At 44.3% G+C, this 17726-nt stretch overlaps 1 protein-coding gene across 1 annotated transcript in view; it reads left to right on the forward strand.

The window, feature by feature from the left end:
- The window catches only part of LOC116520182 (serine/threonine-protein kinase MRCK gamma-like), a 48191-nt gene that overhangs the window by 9513 nt on the left and 20952 nt on the right, over positions 1-17726 (forward strand). The window contains 4 exon segments of the mRNA XM_032234333.1: positions 12473-12515; positions 12517-12564; positions 15321-15404; positions 16638-16733. Of these exon segments, the coding sequence (XP_032090224.1) occupies positions 12473-12515; positions 12517-12564; positions 15321-15404; positions 16638-16733 (271 nt within the window).

A 17726-nucleotide genomic window follows, 5' to 3' on the forward strand; every position in this document is an offset into this window, starting at 1 on the left:
GAGGGGAAATAAGAAAAGGGGGGAGGGAAAAAAGGAAGGAAAAGAGAGAAGGGAAAGAAAAGGAAGGAAAGAAGAGGAAGGTTTTTTTTTTTTTTGTTTCAAGGATGAAATGCAGTAGAGTGCAATAAAATATATATATATATAAGTAAGAGAGTATGAAATAGTAATAAAAAAAAAAGGAAGATACCCCCCCTCCAAAAAGGGGAGAAGGGGTGCTTCAGTTACAAGTGAGAAAAGAAAGAAGCAGAAAAAATGTAGATAGTCAAGAGGTGATCCAGAGGTTAAAAAAAAATCAAAAACAGAGAAGAGAAAAAAAATATGTAAAAGATCAAAAGGTCGATGGTGATGATCAAAAAAGAAAAACTTGGTGTCGATATCTCCACAGCCGGTAATATGAGAATGGTGTTGGGAGATGAAAGGATGCCAACAAGCTAAAACAAATGATTTTTCCCGGACTCTTTTTTTCCCCCCCTAAGATAAGAGTCTCTTCAAGGTCACGGTCAGCTTTGCTGTTTTATCTCAGTTTGCCAGCTGCGTAAACACGTAAATCAAGTACATTACAGGGGGGATTTTAATAACAAAGTCCAAGTCCACAAGATGGCAGTGTTGGCTTGTAGTTTGTAATTACAGCTTGTTTAGTCCATTCGTTTGTTAATTACTAATTGTAAAAAAAAAAAGACAAACCTCAAAAGGGCTAAAAGGCAACGAAGAAAAGCAAGCCAAAGAAAAAAAAAACCAATCTTCAAAGCACTTTAAGTTTAAGATTTAGTGCCCCAATAAATTCAAAGTTAAAGGTGTCGACAACAAAGAGAAGGAATGCAAAAAGCCGATTCAAATTACAGGAAAGTCCAGCCCGGCTTAGGAATTAGAAAAAGGAACAGAAAAATAAACTTCCAAATGGCAAACATTATCTCCGCCGCTTTTCTCACTTCTCAGCCTTATTTTAAACTAAGTTTCCAAATTTAGGGTGCTCTCTTTCCAACAAAAAAAAGGATTTAAAACTCACATCAAACGACCTGCTCATATTCTGCTCTCTCTCTGGGTCTTCGCAGTTACAGTCGGCATTGTTTAGCCGATCCGGAAGCCACTGGATTAGGAAGGCTTTCCTTAGGTTCCCAGAGATTTTGCGGGTACCTCTGGGACCGTGGAGTTCCTCCCACGTCACTGTCTCTTCGGGACAGCTTAGATTCAAAGAATCCTCCAAAAAGACTCCGGTATAGATGGTCATTCAGGAAGTGCCTGAAAGTCCATCTTCTCACTGCTAAGCCCCCTCTTTCTTTCTTTCTTTCTTTCTTTCTTTCTTTCTTTCTTTCTTTCTCTTTCTTTCTTTCTTTCTTTCTTTCTTTCTTTCTTGTTTCCAAAAACAAGGACACTTTCTGACTCACGCAGAATTATCAGGCTGGCTTGGGAGGACGAAAACAGGTGGAATCTGCGTAGGGAAACACTGCCCAGATGCCAATCTTGGCTACCCAAAACCCCATTGGCCTAATCCTTATCTCTGCACCCACTTTCTCGGCCTGCATTCGCACAATCCCCAGGACTGCCTTTTTGTAGGAAGGGAAATCTCAGAATTGTGGGTTGTGTATCACAGAAGGGAGAACTGAATCCTGGCAGGCCCTAAACGAAAAATTGGAGCCTGGCGGATGCTGCTCACCCCACAATACACACCCATGGATCACCCATCTCATTTCATTGATGTCATTGGGTGCTTGCTGGCCAAGCCTTGCTCACGAGAGGTGTGAGCAGATGGAGCTTCAGTGTAATCCAGAAGTAATTAGCCAAGGAAGGGAGGGAGGAGAGAGGGGGGGGAGAGATGATAGGTAAATAGAGAGGGGGTGGAAGAAAAAGAGAGAGAGAGAGAGAGAGCCCCTCCCAAGATAATCAGAATAGACCTGGAAAGGGACCTTGGAGGCCTTCTAGTCCAGCCCCCTGCTCAAGCAAGAGACCCTATCCTATTTCAGTGTCCTCTTGGTGCTTCTGGAGTTGTGAAAGAGTGTTGAACCACCCCCCCTCCCTTATGCTGCAGGAAAATTTTAAAAAAGGAAAGATCTCCTCCCCTCAGGGAAAAGGGCGGCATATAAATTCTTAATAAAATCATAAAAAAAAATCATAAAAATCATCTCTGTGTTTTATAGACTTGTGCCTTCTGGAATAGTGTTGTTCGATCTTTGCAACTTTAAGATGGGTGGACTTCAACACCCAGAATTCCTCCAATCAGTTGTATTCTGGGAGTTGAAGTCCATATATTTTAAAGCACGATAATTGGAAATTCTGGCAGTTGAAGTCCATATTTCTTAAAGCACAACCACTAGGGAATTCTGGGAGTTGAAGTCCATATTTCTTAAAGCACGTTGACTGGGGAATTCTGGGAGTTGAAGTCCGTATTTCTTAAAGTACAATGACTGGACAATTCTGGGAGTTGAAGTCCATGAATCTAGAAGCATGCTGAGTGGGGAATTCTGGGAGTTGAAGTCCCTATATCTTAAATTGAGATGACTGGGAATTCTGGGAGCCGAAAGCCACACTTCTGAGGTGGCTATGGTTGAGAACCATTGCCCTAAGCACTTTCCCATCTCGAGGCTATGGTAAATTCCCAGCAGATGCCAGGCAGGATGAGCATCCAAGGGAAAAAAAGGTGTAAAGAAGATTTCAAACGTCTTTGCTGAAGAAACCACAGTCCATTGGGGCTATGAATCACCCTGAGCGGGAAGCTGAGGCTAGCAAACAGCAGTTGCCGAGTTCCCACAAACAAACCACTGTGTGGCTCAGTCGAAGAGCCAAGCCTGAGTTAAGCCTGCATTGATTGACTCTTCCTTGCTTCTCCGGTTCTCTTCGGGGAGCATCTGTGGTTGGGTTCCCTTTGGTAGCTGCCCGGTGGCAATTCCAGCTCCTGCGTGGGAGGCTGAGCAGATGCCAACAGGGCAACTGAGGGGTCATTATTAACCCCGGGGTGGCCGACCTTGGCCACTTTAAGACATGTGGACTTCAACTCCCAGAATTCAACTTCAACTCCACAGGGCTTAAGATTGGACACCCCTGATCTAATCACCAGCATCGGTTCAATTTCTATGCCGCTTGGAGAAAATGATTTCATTTTGTACGGTTTCTGGGCTCAAAAGAACTCAAGGCCGCTTGTCCAAATCTTTTCCTGCCAAGAACAACATCCCTGCGAGGTAGGCCGTCTCAAAGCCCAGCTGAAAGGGGATTTCCCTGCTCCTTGTTACTACCTTAAGTATTGCACCAGCTGGTCCCCCACATGCCTCGTGCTAGAAGTAGCTTTGCGTTTAATTCTACTGCCGTAAAACAAATGAACAAGCCAACAATGGTCTATTTAAGCTTCCTCCCCACAAGCTCGTGAATCCTGGCTTTTGGCTTGCAAACAAGCAAGGATCCATAAATCAAGGCCAGCCTTTGCTTTGCCACCCTGGGTGTAAGAGGTCTGTGATTCAGCTGGGCATGCAACAAAGCTAAATTCCTCATGCCACTCCTAAGCCAAGATTCCCCGGATGGTTGACTTGTCATATCTCCATGTTTGTCTGAGATGAGAAAGACAGAATCAAAAGTTGGTTGCCTTTAGTTGGCTATAATATAAAATAGTTGGTTATAATAGAATATAGTTGGCTATAATAGAATACAGTTGGTTATAATAGAATATAGTTGGCTATAATAGAATACAGTTGGTTATAATAGAATATAGTTGTTTATAATATAATACAGTTGGTTATAATAGAATATAGTTGTTTATAATATAATACAGTTGGTTATAATAGAATATAGTTGTTATAATATAATACAGTTGGTTATAATAGAATATAGTTGCTATAATAGAATACAGTTGGTTATAATAGAATATAGTTGGCTATAATAGAATACAGTTGGTTATAATAGAATATAGTTGTTTATAATATAATACAGTTGGTTATAATAGAATATAGTTGTTTATAATATAATACAGTTGGTTATAATAGAATATAGTTGTTTATAATATAATACAGTTGGTTATAATAGAATATAGTTGGCTATAATAGAATACAGTTGGTTATAATAGAATATAGTTGGCTATAATAGAATACAGTTGGTTATAATAGAATATAGTTGTTTATAATATAATACAGTTGGTTATAATAGAATATAGTTGTTTATAATATAATACAGTTGGTTATAATAGAATATAGTTGTTTATAATATAATACAGTTGGTTATAATAGAATATAGTTGGCTATAATAGAATACAGTTGGTTTATAATAGAATCTAGTTGGCTATAATAGAATACAGTGGTATAATAGAATATAGTTGTTTATAATATAATACAGTTGGTTATAATAGAATATAGTTGGTTATAATATAATACAGTTGGTTATAATAGAATATAGTTGTTTATAATATAATACAGTTGGTTATAATAGAATATAGTTGGCTATAATATAATACAGTTGGTTATAATAGAATATAGTTGGCTATAATATAATACAGTTGGTTATAATAGAATATAGTTGGCTATAATATAATACAGTTGGTTATAATAGAATATAGTTGGCTATAATATAATACAGTTGGTTATAATAGAATATAGTGTTTATAATATAATACAGTTGGTTATAATAGAATATAGTGTTTATAATATAATACAGTTGGTTAGAATAGACTATAGTTGGCTATCATATAATACAGTTGGTTATAATAGAATATAGTTGTTTATAATATAATACAGTTGGTTATAATAGAATATAGTTGTTTATAATATAATACAGTTGGTTAGAATAGAATATAGTTGGCTATAATATAATACAGTTGGTTAGAATAGAATATAGTTGTTTATAATATAATACAGTTGGTTATAATAGAATATAGTTGTTATAATATAATACAGTTGGTTATAATAGAATATAGTTGGCTATAATAGAATACAGTTGGTTTATAATAGACTATAGTTGGCTATAATAGAATACAGTTGGTTATAATAGAATATAGTTGGTTAGAATATATACAGTTGGTTAGAATAGAATAGAATAAAGAAAAGAAAAGAAAAGAAATATAGAATAGAATAGGAATATGGAATAGAATTAGAATAGAATAGAAATATGGAATAGAATTAGAATAGAATAAGAAAAGAGAAGAAAATATAGAATAGAATAGGAATATGGAATAGAATTAGAATAGAATAGAATATGATGATAATGATAGATGATCGATGGATGGATGGATGGATGGATGGATGAGTGGGTGGGTGGGTGGATAGAGATGATAACAGGTAGATAAAGAGGGAGAATAAGATGATAGGCAGACAGATGGAAAGATGATAACAGATGAATAAAGAGATAGAGAGAATAAGGATGGATGGATGGATAGAGATGATAACAGATAGATCCATAGAAAGAAAATAGACAGACAGGACTCCCCAATCAATCTGTGATTCAGCCTAGTGTGCAAAATAAAAAACATCTGAAGGCATTGTTTCATTGGGGTGGGTGGGAACCTGTTGGATCTTTATCTGAGGGATAGGAATGCCATAGAGAAGAGCAACCAGGGTGATGAGGGGATTGGAGGCTCAAACATCCGATGAACGGTTGCAGGAACTGGGCCTGGCCAGTCTAGGGAAGAGAAGGACCAGGGGAGACAGGAGAGCATCTTCCAATATTTGAGGGGCTGCCACAGAGAGGAGTTAGGGGGTCAAGCTATTTCCCAAAGCCCCCGAAGGCCAGACAAGGAACAACAGATGGAAACTGACCAAGGAGAGGTTCAACCTGGAAATAAGGAGGAATTTCCTGACAGGGAGAACAATCAACCCATGGAGCAGAAGTTGTGGGATCTTCATCCCTGGAGGCTTTCAAGAAGAGACTGGACTGTCCTCTGTCAGAAAGAGTGTAGGGTCTCCTGGTTGGGTGGGGGTTGGACTAGATGACCTCCAAGGTCCCTTCCAGCTTTGTTCATCTGAGTAGTGCCACCAGAGGCCCTGCCCCACAGAAAGGCTCCATCAGCCGCTGGGAGGGCACCACAGCCTGCCTACAAGCAGGTCAAGAGAGTGGGGTGATTTCCTGCTTCTCTTGGAACGAAAACGGTGGGTGTACTACTTCCTGCCCCCCCATGCCCCCCACATCTGGAATTCACTTTATGCACCAGGAGGGATCTCATCTCCTCACACACCTGCCCATCTCAGATATTTGGCTTCACACATTTGATGTGGGGAAAATACCTTGTGCAGGGATGTCCAAACTTGGGAACTTGAAGACTTGTGAGTTGAAGTCCACAAGTCTTAAAAGTTCCCAAGTTTGGAGACCCCTGCCCTTGCGTCTTTTGATTCAAGATAATCCCCCAAAGCCCGGATTCAAATGCCAAAATGCCTTTTGTTTTTGCTTTGAAACCAGATTGTCTTATTTGACATTGCGGGTCTGGTTCACACAACCGGCAAAGACGAGGCTGGACAAAAATGCTGTGTGAATCTAGGTTTAAACCTGGACAAGGGATTCCCCAACACCTTAAACACCTTAGAAGGTTAGTCAGAAAGTGAGTGGGTCAGCTTGAGAGGTCGGAGAAGGTCTCCTGTAGTTGCTGTCCTACCCTTCTGAAGTGTCTCTTTCTGAGAAAGCTTCTAGTCCTCATGTTCTCTTGATTTAAACAGGAATCTACCTTGATACAAGAGAATCTCTGTATTTAGATTAGTTTAACAGAATTGGAAGGGATCTTGTAGGTCATCTAGTCCAATACCTATACCATTTGAGAGATCAGTCCCGTCTCCCCACCAGGGAGGTTCACAAGTGGACTTATGGCCATTTGTGGGGTCTGTGGTGCTCTCTGAGCCTGGTGGTTTTCTTGCAGATATTTCATTACCCAACTTGCTAATGACATCAGTTCTAGAAGGAGGAGGGGAGGAGGAGGAGGAAGAAGAAGACTATGGCTTCTTGGTGCTTTCTGAGTTCGCATTCTTGCAGATGTTTCATTACCCATCTAGGCAATATCATCAGTGATAAGAGGAGAGGAAGAGGAGGAGGAGGAGGAGAAGGGTGGAGAAGGGGTCCTTGGTGCTCTCTGAGCCTGGTGGTTTTTCTTGCAGATGTTTCAGTCTATGGAGATCCTCCACCATCCAGGCCCTGGTGCCCAAAGTTCCTTTTCCAACTGGGCTTCCCTGGAAGACCTTTCGCTTCTCATCCAAGATGCTTCTTCAGTTTTGATGGGAAGCTGAAGAAGAACCGAAGAAGCTTCTTGGATGAGAAGCGAAACATCTTCCAGGGAAACCCAGTTGCGTTTTTTTGGGGGGGGGGGAAACCACCATTAGAATTTGCAACGTTTCATCGCCCAACTAGGTAACGTCATCAGTGCTGGAAGGAAGTGTGGTTTTACTCTCAGTTGATACATTTGTGGCTCAGCACACTTGCTTAGTGATTATTCGGAGTTATGACGGTAGTGAAAAAAAGCGACAGGGCCCCTGTTCAGAGTGATAACCGTCGCACCAGCCTTGCAGACGAGCGATGGCAATTGGGGGCAAATTTACGATGGATGCGGCCTCTTGCAGTCACGTGATCAGGTTGTGCGCCCTTGCCAGCCGTCTTCCTCCAAGCAAAGTCTATTGGGGAAGCCAGACTCACTTAACAGCCACCTGATTCGCTTTATGACCATGTTATTGTTTAACAACCATTAAAAATGGGGTCCGGCCCTGAAATGATTCATTTCAGTCATGGAAGTGCTTCATTGCGGTCATAAGCCGAGGACTTACCTGGATTGGCTTGTTAGTTGAGGACATTTTAATTTGAAGATACGAATGAGGTTTGGCTGTAGCGAAAGATTTTACTTTTAAAAAAATCAGTCTACAGGTAGTTCTCAACTTACAACAGTTTGTTCAAAGTTACGACGGCCATTGAAAAATGACCGTTATTCACACTTACGATCTCTGCAGCATCCCCCTAGCCATGGGATAAAAATTCACGTAAGTATGAGTCAATTGGCAATTGACTCATATTTATGACGGTCCCGGGCTCAGGTGATCTCCTTTTGTGACCTTCGGACAAGCAAAGGCAATGGAGAGGCCAGAGGTGCTCAACAGCCATGTTACTATCTTAACAACTGCAGGGATTCACTTAACGATGGTGGCAAGAAAGGCCGCAAAGAGGGAACAAAACTCACTTAGCAAATGCTTCCCTTAGCAACAGAAATCTTGGGCTAAGTTGTAGTTGTATGTTGGAGGATCACCTGTATTGGGATGCACCCCCAGGCATAGACCAAAGATTCCCTAATGTGGTTTCATCCTGGTTGCTCTTCTCTGCACTCTTTCCAGAGTCTCAAACATCTTTTTATATACCATGGAGAAAAACAAAACTGGATACAGAAAAACAGAGTGGGAAGGGATCTTGTAGGTCATCTAGTCCAACCCCCGGCTCATTGGTCGATTGTTCTTAGGGGATTTCTCCTGAATTCCAAAGTGCTTCTCTCCCTTGGTTAATTTTCCATCCCTGTCTTCCCTTCTGGTGCTTTGGAGAGCAGGGAACCCCCTCTTCTTTGGGGCAGCCCCTCAAATATTGGAAGACTTTTATCATCTCAAGAGAGGTCTTGTCTTCATTCGATTAGAGATACCGGTCCCCTGCAACCCTTCTTCATATGGTTTTAGCCTCCAGTCCTCTGATCAGCTTCAACCATCACTGAAACTAACCAGTGTAATAGCAATAGCAATAGCAATAGCAGTAGACTTATATACCGCTTCATAGGCCTTTCAGGCCTCTCTAAGCGGTTTACAGAGGAGTCAGCATATTGCCCCCAACATCTGGGTCCTCATTTTACCCACCTCGGAAGGATGGAAGGCTGAGTCAACCCTGAGCGGTGAGATTTGAACCGCTGACCTGCTGATCTAGCAGTAGCCTGCAGTGCTGCATTTAACCACTGCGCCACCTTGGCTCCTAAGGTGTTATGTGCCAAGAAACGGGGAAAAGTTCTTTTGGCTGGTGGAAGATGCGTGCAGTAGTTCAGCTCTCAGCCAGCTTCCAGTTAAAGGAATATAATAACTATTATTTTTAAAAAATCTTTGCTCCTGGTTCTTAGCTCCCCATCAGAGCAAACAATGTGAGTTTAATTAATGCACGGATTTAATCTCTTTAAAAAGGGATTTACCAGTTTTAAGTACAGGGCACCCTTGGTGTTTGCTAAGGCTAATGATAGCCTGCACTGGTGTTGGAATTGGAGCAGTTGGGCAGGACAAAGGTAAATCTCTTTTAAAGTATGGTTTCCAGGCTTTCTGGCGGTTCTGCAGGGAGCTGGTTTTTTTAGAGGGGCACAAGGACCCCCCATCCCTGCCATGTCAGGGACTCCTCTGAAAAACAGGCAAAGGGGAAGGGGCTGTGCAACCTTGAAAGCTGAATTGCTAGGGAGATCACAGGATAGGAACAACTGCTAAGTCCCGGGAGTCTCAGCCTTGAGCTCTCGAAGGTGGGTGGACTTCAACTCCCAGAATCCCCCAGCCAAAGATTGAGAACTCTACGGGGCCCGAGATGCAGAGGTTCAAGCCACCACAAAGCCAGAGGAGGAGTCAAAAAGTGGACAAAATCTATTAATCCAAAACGGGTTTTGTTTTTGTTTTTGTTTTTGCAATTGGATCTTGTTTGATTCTATGTTGCTCTCATTGAATCAATCTATTAGTTCGGTTCACTGATCAAGACATTTCTAAAACGTTTGCACGACTATGTGTCTGTCTATCTGTTGTCTGTCCACCTATCTCTTTCATCTATCTCTCCCCTCTCTCTCATCTCTCATCTTTCTCTTTCATCTATCTATCCACCCAACCATCATCCATCCATCTCTTCATCTATATCTTCGTCTGTCTGTCTCTCTGTCTATCCCTCTATCTCTTTCATCTATCTATCCCTCTCTTTCTCATCTCTCATCTATCTCTTTCATTATCTATCTATTATCCACTCAACCATCCATCCATCCATCTCTTTTCATCTATATCTTCTTTCTGTCTGTCTGTTTGTCTGTCTGTCTGTCTATCTATCTCTCCATCCATCCATCCATCTCTTTCATCTATATCTTTATCTATCGTATCAATCTATCTATCCATTCATCCATCTTTTCAACTCCCAGAATCCCCCAGCTAGCATCCTTTAAGAAGGGTGGGTTTTAACTCCCAGAATCCCCCATCCAGCATGCTTTAAGAGGGGTGGACTTCAACTCCCAGAATCCCCCATCCAGCATTCTTTAAGATGGTGGGCTTCAGCTCCCAGAATCCCCCAGCCAGCATGAAGGAATTCTGGGAGTTGGAGTCCACCTATCATAAAAGTTGAGAAGTTTGAGAAATGCTTATCTCCATTGTGTTGGAAATGTGGAAGAAAGGATGGCACATTCTACCATATTTGGTGGTCCTGTACTGAGGCCACGAAATATTGGAAAAGGATTAAAAATGGTTTAAAGAGGTTACCGGGGCAAGCATTGAATGGAGACCGAGAACCTTCTACTAAGCATCAAACCAGAAAACATAAGCAGTTCAATATGGCACTTGAGCCTGCATATAATTGTGGCCGCAAGAATAACCTATGCACAATTTTGGAAATCCACTACTATTCCGTTCGGAAGATGCTATAATTAAAAGACTCTATGAATGTGCAGAAAATGGATAGAATGACGGGTGGCTGAGGGACAAAGGAGAAAACAGAACATTATCTTAGCTGGAACCTATGGTATATGTGGGCGAACAAAGAGAACAGCAGGGACTTAAAATGGGGACGTAACATAGGTACCGTAATAGATCCCTGAATCTTGCCATGAGAAGATTGTGGTTTAGAGACCTAACAATGAGGAAAGAAAGAAAAAAACTGGGCTGTGAATGACTGTCACCGTGGGGGGGGAGGGAGGGGGGTTGTATGCTTAAAACGGCATTTGTATCTGTATGTTTTACTTTATATTGTTATGTATGATTTGTCTTGCTTATGTCGTTGTATTTATGTCGCTGTATTTTTTTCCCTGTTTTTTAAAGGTAATATGTTTAATAAAATATATTAAAAAAAAGATGGGTGGGCTTCCCTCCCAGAACCCCCCATCCAGCATGCTTTAAGAGGGGTGGGCTTTAAACTTCCAGAATCCCCCATCCAGCATTCTTTAAGAGGGGTGGGCTTCCACTCCCAGAATCCCCCATCCAGCATGCTTTAAGAGGGGTGGGCTTCCACTCCCAGAATCCCCCATCCAGCAGGCTTTAAGAGGGGTGGGCTTTAACTCCCAGAATCTCCCATCCAGCAGGCTTTAAGAGGGGTGGGCTTTAACTCCCAGAACCCCCCATCCAGCATGCTTTAAGAGGGGTGGGCTTTAACTCCCAGAATCCTCCCATCCAGCAGGCTTTAAGAGGGGTGGGCTTTAACTCCCAGAACTCCTCCCATCCAGCATGCTTTAAGAGGGGTGGGCTTTAACTCCCAGAATCTCCCATCCAGCATGCTTAAGAGGGGTGGACTTCAACTTCCAGAATACCCCATCCAGCATTCTTTAAGAGGGGTGGGCTTCCACTCCCAGAATCCCCATCCAGCATGTTTAAGAGGGGTGGGTTTTAACCTCCCAGCACCCCCCATCCAGCATGCTTTAAGAGGGGTGGGCTTCCACTCCCAGAATCCCCCATCCAGCATGCTTTAGGGGGTGGCTTTTAACTCCCAGAATCCCCCAGCCAGCAGGCTTTAAGAGGGGTGGACTTTCAACTCCCAGAATCCCCCAGCTAGCATCTTTTAAGAAGGGTGGGTTTTAACTCCCAGAACCCCCCATCCAGCATGCTTTAAGAGGGGTGGGCTTCCACTCCCAGAATCCCCCATCCAGCATGCTTTCAGATGGGTGGACTTCAACTCCCAGAATCCCCCAGCTGCTCTGCTTTAAGAGGAGTGGGCTTCAACTCCCAGAATCCCCCATCCAGCATGCTTTAAGATGGGTGGGCTTCCACTCCCAGAATCCCCCGGCCATCATGGGTGTTGGTCCATCCATTTTAAAACTGCCGGGATGGTGAAAAACCCCAGTTTAGATGTAGCTAAGGATTGGAAGGGCTTTGGAAGGGAGGCCACCAAGCGATCCCCGGGGTATCGCTAGGCCGGGTATTCCCCAAAGTGAAAACAAACCAGGCCAGAAGTAAGTGACAGGCACATCCTTTCCACATTGCTTCCAAGAAACCAGGGCTTGGCTAGTCTGACGAACGAGTCATGTGTGAAGCCACAACAACATCCAATAACCAGGTTAACTTTACGACGTGAAACAGGCAAAGATGTCAAAATTAGGAGAAACTCCTTATTTTTAGCGGTCTCCTTGCAGAGGTGCAGAATTAACTCTCTTCTGGCTGTCCCCTGAATCACCCAAGCAAGCACCCAACTAACTAAAGTTTAAAGAAATCAAGCTTGACACGCAGAACGGCTGCGGCTTTTCAAGCCTCCGGTTCAGCCGGTTTTCCGCTGGTGCCGTTTGTGGCGAAGGACTCCGTTAAAACAAGTTTCTTTCTTTCTCTTTTTTATTTTCTCCTCTCCACAGCCTCCCCGTGGTTTCCCGGGTGAAACAGCTGAGTTTGCGTCGTGGACGACTTCGAGATCCTGAAGGTGATCGGGAGAGGAGCCTTTGGGGAGGTGAGTCCCCAGAAATGGGGGGGATTTAAAGCCACGGCGACCTCAGGAGTCAGGAGGCACTTCGGCACTGATAAAAAGTGACATAAGAATGATCCTCGCACTTATGACTGCCACCGGGTTCCCCCACTGTCACATTAACAAAATTTGGGCACTGGGAAACATCCTATTATTTATGACATTTGAATTATCCTGGATTCATTAGATCGCCATTTACGGCTTCCCCAGCCAGTTTCCCACAAGCAGGTGACGGGTGGAAACTGGATCCATTTAAAGACTGAATGTTTCACTGAATGATTGCAGTGATTCACTTATCAACCCGGAGAAAATAACTCATAATATCGGGCCCGATTCACTTAGCCATAATATTATTTTTTCCTTTTAATGACTCGTAATCCCTTGTATCGGGGTAGAGTCAGGGCACTGAATGGAGCCATGTGTTTACTGGCCAGATGCCCTTTCTGTCGCCAGGGCAGAGTTCGCAGCAGATATATTCTCATTGTGCCAAGAGAAGAAACTATATATTTGCCCGATTTACTTACCATCTAGCTTAGCAACAGACCATACCGGCAAAAATGGATGTTATATGCTGAGACTCACTTTTCTGCGTAAACTCATGTTTCATTTCTGCCCTTGGATTGTACAACTCGATCTGGGGGGATTCACAAATGCCGTAAGCAGAAACCATTGACCGAGCTTCCTGCTGTGATTGTCTTTGCAGAGGGGCGAAATCTGCGTCCACCTGAAGCAAAATTCCTAGGTTGCATCACACAGAGGGTCTTCTAGTCCAGCCCCCTTGCTCAAGCAGGAGACCCTTACAGAATAACAGAGGTGGAAGGGACCTTGGAGGTCTTCTAGTCCCGCCCACTTTGCTCAAGCAGGAGACCCTTACAGAATAACAGAGGTGGAAGGGACCATTGGAGGGTCTTCTAGTCCAGCCCCTTTTGCTCAAGCAGGAGGACCCTTGCAGAATAACAGAGGTTGGAAGGGACCTTGGAGGTCTTCTAGTCCAGCCCCCCTTTGCTCAAGCAGGAGACCCTTAGAGAATAACAGAGGTGGAAGGGACCTTGGAGGTCTTCTAGGTCCAGCCCCCTTGCTCAAGCAGGAGACCCTTACAGAATAACAGAGGTGGAAGGGACCTTGGAGATCTTCTAGTCCAGCCCCCTTGCTCAAGCAGGAGACCCTTACAGAATAACAGAGGTAGAAGGGACCTTGGAGGTCTTCTAGTCCAGCCCCCTGGATCAAGCAGGAGACCCTTACAGAATAACAGAGGTGGAAGGGACCTTGGAGGTCTTCTAGTCCAGCCCCTTTTGCTCAAGCAGGAGACCCTAGAGAATAACAGAGGTGGAAGGGACCTTGGAGGTTTCTAGTCCAGCCCCCTTGCTCAAGCAGGAGACCCTTACAGAATACAGAGGTAGAAGGGACCTTGGAGGTCTTCTAGTCCAGCCCCCTTTGCCAAGCAGGAGACCCTTACAGAATAACAGAGGTGGAAGGGACCTTGGAGGTCTTCTAGTCCAGCCCGCTTTGCTCAAGCAGGAGACCCTTAGAGAATAACAGAGGTGGAAGGGACCTTGGAGGTCTTCTAGTCCAGCCCCCTTGCTCAAGCAGGAGACCCTTACAGAATAACAGAGGTGGAAGGGACCTTGGAGGTCTTCTAGTCCAGCCCCCTTTGCTCAAGCAGGAGACCCTTAGAGAATAACAGAGGTGGAAGGGACCTTGGAGGTCTTCTAGTCCAGCCCCCTTTGCTCAAGCAGGAGACCCTTAGAGAATAACAGAGGTGGAAGGGACCTTGGAGGTCTTCTAGTCCAGCCCCCCTTGCTCAAGCAGGGAGACCCTTACAGAATAAACAGAGGTGGAAGGTACCTTGGAGGTTCTCTAGTCCAGCCCCCTTTGCTCAAGCAGGAGACCCTTAGAGAATAACAGAGGTGGAAGGGACCTTGGAGGTCTTCTAGTCCAATCCCTGCTCAGGCAGGAGCCCCTTACAGAATAACAGAGGTAGAAGGGACCCTTGGAGGTCTTCTAGTCCAGCCCCCCTGGATCAAGCAGGAGACCCTTACAGAATCACAGAGGTGGAGGGACCTTGGAGATCTTCTAGTCTAGCCCCCTTGCTCACTCAGGAGAACCTTACAGAATAACAGAGTTGGAAGGGACCTTGGAGGTCATCTAGTCCAGCCCCCTGCTCAGGCAGGAGACCCTTTTCCATTCAGACAAAGAGCTGTCCAGTCTCTTCTTGAAACCTCCAAGGATGGAGCGCCACAATTTCTGTGGCAAGCTGTTCCACTGGTTAATAATTGTTCACTAGTTAATTGTTGATTGTATCAAGGTCACATGAAGTGCTAGCACCATTTTATACTGAACTGGTCAGACCACACTTGGAATGCTGCATCCAATTCCGGGTACCCCGATAGAAGAAAAGATGTGGGGACTCTGGAAAGAGTGCAGAGAAGAAATAGGACAAGAAGCAATGGAGGAAACTAATCAAGGAAAGAGCAACCTGAATTAAGGAGAAACTTCCTAACACTAAGGACAATAACCAGTGGAACAGCTTGCCACCAGAGGTTGTGAGAGCTCCATCACTGGAGATCTTCAAGAAGAGACTGGACTGCCACTTTTTAGAAATGGTTGCAAGGTCTCCTGCTGAGCAGGGGGTTGGACTACATGACCCACAAGGTCCCTTCCAGCTCGGTTATTCTATGATTCTGTGTTCTTATTCTAATGGCTCCCCTGCCCCATCTCTCTCCTGCTCTCTCCCCTCCCAGGTGGCCGTCGTGCGAATGAAGCAGCGGAGGAAATCTACGCCACTGAGAGTCTGACACAAGTGGGAAATGCTGAAGAGAACCGAGGTGACAATTCCAGGCCCTGCCAAAGTCAAAACCAGTGATCTCAGCAAGTTAGATCTCCTCGGATGGGAGACCACTACGAGATCACCAAGCTAGCCCGGGAAAAGCCGCTGGAGAAAGGCGGCATTAAAAACCATTTTGTGCCGTTGTCAAGAAAATGACCGATGTGGAATTCGGCCATTTGGGGGTCCCTACTTCTAATTTTCATTGATTCTTGTTTGATTAATCCAGAAACTTCTTAGCCCTCAAGTGGGCTGGTTGGTTGTAGGAAGATGGGGATAGGGGATCCAACCTCGCCACGCACACACCACAAAGACCCCGCCCTTCTTTGAATTCAGATTGAATTATTGTCACTTCTTTCTGGTTGTGAGCCTTGCCGGAGTCGCTGTGAGAGTCGGTGGCATATAAATGGAATAAATTCTGATCATTGGGGGTAGTGAAGAGTGAAGGTTCACGATCTGAGGTGGGAGAAAACTTCAAGTCCTAACCAAAGACTAAGAATTATTTGTAATTAGGATTTATTAAGTGATTTTCAGGGACGTGGCGGCTCAGTGGCTAAGACGTGCGCTTGTCGATCAGAAAGGTCGGCAGTGGGCGGTTCGAATCCCAGTGCCGCATAACAGAGTGAGCTCCTGTTCCTTGTCCCACCTTCTGCCAACCTAGCAGTTCGAAAGCACATAAAATGCAAGTAGTAGAAAAATAGGAACCACCTTGGTGGGAAGGGAAAGAGCGTTCCATGCGTCTTCGCATTGAGTCATGCCCGCCACATGACCACGGAGACGTCTTTGGACAGCGCTGGCTCTTCGGCTTTGAAACAGAGATGAGCAGCGCCCCCTAGAGTCAGGAACAGATACCACAGATGTGCAAGGGGAACCTTGCCTTTTACCTTGATTTTATTAGCTATTCAGGTATTCATATTTGCTTTCATATTAATATTTTACATTTTATAGTTTTGGGGGGCCTTCCAGCCAGTTTTCTGGCAAGCAAAATCAGTGGAAGAAGCTGACAGGGAAGGTTGCAAGCCGTGGCATGTGATGTCCCGCTTAATGACTGCACCACTTACGACTGCACCACTTAATGACAAATAGTCCTCGACTTAACGGCCACACTGACACCACCAAAATTTGCGATCGTAAGTCGAGGAACGTCTGTATCCCTTTTTTCTGCGCCTGAATAGCATAGGTTTCAGGTGTGTTAAGTAGAGATGTGTCATCTTTTGCACCCGTCTCCTTTCAGACGGCCTGTTTCCGAGAGGAGCGGGATGTCCTCGTGCATGGAGATCGACAGTGGATTACCACGCTGCATTACGCCTTCCAGGACGAGCACTATCTGGTGAGACGAGGATGCGTTTTTGAATTCTGTGGGGCAGGAGATTTTGAACTGGGTTTCCTCTCGGATGTCGGTCTGTTGGGAACCAGCATTGGTGGTTTCCGTCTGTGGAGTGGAGCCTGGGGACGAAGTGAACGGAGAAAGGGATTCTGTGCAGTGGATGCTTGGCCCCATTTTGGCCTCTGAGTCAGTTGTTTGCAAACCTGATTTCCTCGGTTCACATGACATGCTAACCCCAGCTTCCAGGTTTTGTGTGTGTGTGTGTGTGTTGTGTGAATCGAGAATATCGGGCGCCAATAGAGGGAGACGCTTGTAAAATTTTGGACCTCCTTTGGAAGGAGGAAGGGTGCCATGATAGTGCAATAGATTTGTTAAGGTTCAACTAGGAGGGGGAAATAAGGGTTTTTGTCCTTTTAATTCTCATTTTTTCTTGTCCAGTTTTGATTTGCCTTTGTTAAATGTTTTTCTTTTTCTTTTGGGTTTGCATTTTCATCTTCTTTGAATAAAATAACAAATTAAAGGTGGAGGATAGAAAAGTGGATTCATTTCCCTTCTGTTGCATGGTTCCCTCTCAAGCCCAACCCTTCCAGTCAGGAGCATCTGTGGGGCTGGCTTCAATTGTTGCTAAAAGCGATGGAAAAAATGGTCATTTCTTTGCAAATTTCAGAAAATTGGCCTGTCACCTCGCTGCCACTGATCATGACTGCCCAGTGCTTTTCTTGATGCCCTGCTCCCCAAAATGTCTTTGGAAGAGTGTAGTGTCAGAAAATCTTGTAACGATTCAATGCCAGCAAAACTGATTTGTACCATCTTTCCTCACAGTGGACTAGAAACCTGAAAAGGCCACTGGCCTCTGGTTCTAACTGCAGCTTGAAGTAACCAGGTGAACCTGAGGTAAAAAATGAAGGATTGGCAATCCTGATTTTCCTCACTAGTCTTTCTCAATCTGGGCAGCTATAAAATGAGTGGACTTCAACTCCCAGAATTCCCCAACCA

This window comes from Thamnophis elegans, chromosome 17, assembly GCF_009769535.1.
Source record: "Thamnophis elegans isolate rThaEle1 chromosome 17, rThaEle1.pri, whole genome shotgun sequence".
NCBI classification, from domain to species: Eukaryota; Metazoa; Chordata; class Lepidosauria; order Squamata; family Colubridae; genus Thamnophis; species Thamnophis elegans.